The sequence below is a fragment of the Notothenia coriiceps genome, unplaced genomic scaffold (assembly GCF_000735185.1).
Source record: "Notothenia coriiceps isolate Sejong01 unplaced genomic scaffold, NC01 NC01_scaffold00001429, whole genome shotgun sequence".
NCBI lineage: Eukaryota > Metazoa > Chordata > Actinopteri > Perciformes > Nototheniidae > Notothenia > Notothenia coriiceps.
Genome location: NW_011334130.1, coordinates 1 through 4761, shown reverse-complemented (window position 1 = coordinate 4761; position 4761 = coordinate 1). Strand labels below are relative to the sequence as shown.

Genomic DNA, 4761 nt, shown 5'->3' with positions numbered 1-4761 from the left:
CGTTCCAGATGTCAAAAGGTCATTATCTCATGATGTCTTTAGGAGTCTTGCAGGATATGAATTATCCAATTAACAAATTATATACACGTCTGCACATGAGCGCACATACATTTCTTTATATGAACTAACACACCAACATCCTTATCGTTTCTTAGCTAATGCATGCTGGATATGAACCACTAACTAACAAGACTTTAACTGTATTATATCTGAGGAAGCCCTCTCTTGGAGTTCCTCTGACCTTTACCAATTTACTTAACATGGGTAAACCTTATAACACAAAAGTGGAAGAAAAAACCATTTGCGCTAATCTACTTTTTAGGAATATATATAAAAAACCTCTATAATTAAGAGGAAAAAATTGACTCGTCCATTCAAGTTTAACACGCATCCTATATATCAGGTGACATTAAAATGAATATACCAAATAATAATACGCTGTATTAAACTTTCTGCTATAACACGTTACTTTAAGATGAACTTTTGTTATTGATCAAATACTTATTTTCCACCGTCATTTGCAAATACATTCTTTAAAAATCAGACAATGTGATTTTCTGGATTTTTTGTTTTTTCTCTCATAGTTGAGGTATACCTAGGATGAAAATTACAGGCCTCTCATCTTTTTAAGTGGGAGAACTTGCACAATTGGTGGCTGACTAAATACTTTTTTGCCCCATTGTGTATATATAATTTACACAGTGCCTGTAAACCGGAGGAGAACGCTGGCATTTCTCCTCCTACTTGAAAGACTACGGAGGGATAGGGTCTGCAAAATTAGTTTATTTTGGGGATTGACTGGATGCTCTGACCGGTCCTCTTCCTGTCTGGCGCTATGCAACGCCTCGCGTCGCCTAAAAAATAGACCAGCCACCTATTTTTTGCCGAGACGCTTCTGGGACGCTTCTAGTCGTAACGCGGCGCGTCTGGTGGAATTGGTCCCTTCTTTAGTAGGATGCATTTTGTTCAAACCATTTCTAAAAGACAAACGGTTTCAGCAGTCTATTTTCCTAATTACGTGTTTCTCTTTCTCTTTCTCAGGATGCTGAAGTTCTACCTGAAAACGTTGTGATGCTCAAATGTGTTCCTAGATCCCTATCTTACACAGATATCAAGGATGCTGTGGAGCAATTTGGAAAAACAAAGTCAATTGTAATGTTTCGATCCACATGTGAGGTATGTTTAATATGCAAAAGATACTATACAATGTAAGTTTCCTCTTGACATCTGTTGCTTTTATCCACAGTGCTTGTATAGCATTGACCAGGGAATTAAACCCCTAATCTATCTGCAAATAAATCTATACCGGGGTTGAACATTTTATACATTTGAACATAAAGTCTTGTGCACTTTAAGAGCAAAATAAAAGGGTCCGATCTTTGATGAACCTGTTGTAAACCATTTTAGGGTCATCATTTTTTTAACCGTTTATTCATAAACTCATCGGTAGTACAAAATAGATTCCCAAATCTAATCCACTGATGCCTTTGTTTTAAAAGTAACATACACATATGTGCTTTTGTGTATTTGCCCATGTAGGTAGTGGTGCGTTTCGAGAAAGCAGCAGACCCGAAATTAAGGATCCTTGAGGACTTTGTGGTGAAAGGAAATAGGCTCGTAATTGGCAGTGAAAAGGTACCGCCATTTTTGACTTTCTGTCCCTGGATTATGTAAATGTTCTCATTTCTTTGCTCCAGTTAAAATCACAAATCTAAATTATTTTGTTTACAGGAGCACAGGATTCCTCGTCAGAAGTAAGATATATGTTTTACTCTGATCTCTTTTAACCGTTTTTATTATCTTTATTACTACAAATATTGTTATTTCCTTAGTTTATTTATATCCTTGTTGAAAATAAAAATGTGCCAAATGATGTATTTATGTTTCTTTGCGCAGGGGATGGAATAATAAACAACATAAAAAAACTAGGGCTGTCAAGTTAATGCCATTTTTTATTTATTTTTTTAACGCCACAAATGATTTTAATGTGCGATTAACGCATGTGCATTTGTCGTCGTCCCGCACCGTAGTTTCAGAGACCAAAGGCTTGGCGTTGTCGTTAGTTGGATGGTGGGAGATTCTAGCGAGAGATATGGATAAAAAAAATAATATTTTAAACAGCAAGCAAAGCCCACAGCTGATGCTGACAGCCCCGCTCCTGCCGCTCGCTTGCGGCAGGCCACACTTTAAAGTTTGCAACAACAGCGATAGCTAAATGGGTGGCTACAGCTTAACATAGTGGAGGACGAGGGGCTGCGTTAGATAATTCGGATCGCATCCGACGTGTCGACTGCACCTCACATCGCATTATTTTGACCTTAAGTGGGAACTTCAGTCTCATGCTTTGACTGGTATGAAGACAGAGGAGCGGCATTTAGCTGACAACTGTAAACAGGCTTGTCTGTTTGAGCAACTGGCTCAGTGCAGAGAAGTAGACAGGGTTGGGAGAGAGTGAAGAGAGAGAGATGTTCCAGGTTGTTGTATTGAAAATATTCAGGAGAATATTTGTCATTGTTCCAATGATAATAAAGAAACATTTGCATAAAGCATATTTGTCCACTCATATGTTGATAAGAGTATTACAAACTTGAAAAATATTCCTCTAAGGTACATTTAGAACAGATAAAAAATGTGCGATTAATCGCGATTTAACTATGGACATCATGCGATTAAATATTTGAATCGACTGACAGCCCTAATAAAAACATTAATACCTTGATTCTCAATTTCTCAATTTTCTCCTGTTTAACCCATGTCATTATTTTTCCTTTACAGAAAACCTGCCACATCCGAGTCCTCCAGACCTCAAACTACAGCTAACACCAAGCCTCTTCAGAAAGACCTTAAAAAATCTCCTGGAGCTGCAACAGGAAAGCCTACCAACCAGAAAAGTGCAGCTAAAGGCCTAATGGGTGCCACTAAAGCCAAAGTCTTGGTTTCCAAAGTGAAAAACGTCTCTACCAAGCAGATAACTAAAACTGGAAAGGTTCCTGCGAAGGGAGCTGTGAAAAAGACTGTGGTGAAGAAAAAACCTTCCACAGCTCCAGAAAAAGAGCCTGATGTCGGAAAACCATCTGAAACCACAGTTCAAGAAGCTGTGCCGAAAGACACACCTACTATTGTTGTTGAGGATGATGATGATGAAGATGTGATCCTTATTGAACCCCAGGAAGAACGTGACAAAGCTAAAGATGCAGGAGATGCTAAACCAATGGAGGTTGAGGGATTGGGAGTTAAAGTGGAAGAACTTATGGATGTTGAAAGTTGTTCCCATGAAGAAACTACTACAGAGGCTGTTCCAGAAAACTCAGCAGACAAATGCAGTGAGAGTGAACCAGCAGAGGGGACCCAGCCGATGGAAAGCTCTCTCAAAGCTTCACCAGAGGTCAAGCAGAGCACCGTCAAAGAGCCAGAGTCCACTGCTGAAGCATCGGAGACCAACACCGAGGCTTCAGATGCTCAACAGGAAACTGCAGGAAGCTCCACCGAAGCACCTGTGGATTCACATCTTCCAGAAGTAGAGGTGGAGACGAAAGCAATTCAGAAAGGTACGTTTGATAGGGACTTGTTTATTTGGCACTTGGCATATTTTTAATTTAATATTTCATTCCATGGGTTAGGGTTAGTTAACCAGGGCTCGACAGTAACGGTTGCCAGGTTGCCATTGGCAACCATTCATAAAAAATGTCAACCACTTATTGGCCTTTGTTTGCCATCAGTGGCAAGCAGTTTTTAACATAAAGAAACAAGGACAGCAAACAGCTAAATGTGCACCCCAAAATAGATAAATGTTAATTATTTGTTGTATTAAGATTGATATTTAATTATTGTTGTGACCAGTCGGAACCTGATACTCAAGTTGCACGTGCATTGGTGTGATTACGGAGCCAGAAAGCGGTGCGCCGTGTGTTTGTTTTACAAAAAATGGCGAAGCAAATTAAGTTGTTTGACTGTGGGGTAAAAAGTTCGGCCAACATTCGGGTAACATCTCAAACGAATGTTCAAAGTGATTCAACTGATAAAGTGCGAGGTGAACCCAAACGAAAAGCAAAGGGGACTGTTGTCCATTCACTTCCGGTAAAAGTTCCTTCAAAATAAGAGTCCCGATCTTATTACTACCAAAATAAAAGTGCAAAACGAAACTTTACCATAGGAAAATATTGGCATACAAATATGATCATTTCTATAAAAAGGTAACACATTTTAAATATAGTTAGACATATGAATAAATAATTTACAGCATTAATAATTAATATCTAATTCTTAACTGTGAATGGTTTTCATTTATTTAACATTAGAAATGTATTAGTCTGGCCAATCCAAGACTTCGATGCTGAAGGGGCAATGGATCTATGGTGTTCATTTGAAATGACCAAGAAACTAGTGACTTGCTCAATTCATTTGTGAGGGATCTGTGAAGAACATGACAACAGCTGCACTACTGTGATTTAGTATACCAGCAATTTAGGGTGGACAAGTTTACTGCCACTTAAGTTTCAATTCATTGTGTTAATTACTTATTGTAAAGCATTTGAACATTCTTTTGTGTCACATGTTCATTATTAAGTTGATGTATAACTGTATAGTATCTTAATTATTTAAAATATAAGATGTCTAAAAATGGCAACCGTATGTTCAGTTTTGGCAACCAAAAGCTGATACCTGGCTGCCAGCCTGGCAACCACTTTTAAAAGTTAGCGGTGAGCCCTGTTAACTCTAAATGTAAATAATGTCCTGTTTTACATCGTGCCTAAAGCCGTT

At 38.4% G+C, this 4761-nt stretch overlaps 1 protein-coding gene across 1 annotated transcript; it reads left to right on the top strand.

The window, feature by feature from the left end:
- Nucleotides 1-1016: 1016 nt before the first annotated feature.
- LOC104960806 (proton pump-interactor 1-like) lies at nt 1017-3548 on the top strand (the record flags this gene model as incomplete). The annotated part of the gene is made up of 4 exons (XM_010788972.1): nt 1017-1176; nt 1540-1635; nt 1732-1754; nt 2776-3548. Coding segments are annotated over exons 1-4 (997 nt in total), but the record flags the coding sequence as incomplete, so codon positions are not given.
- Between the last annotated feature and the right edge of the window lie 1213 nt (nt 3549-4761).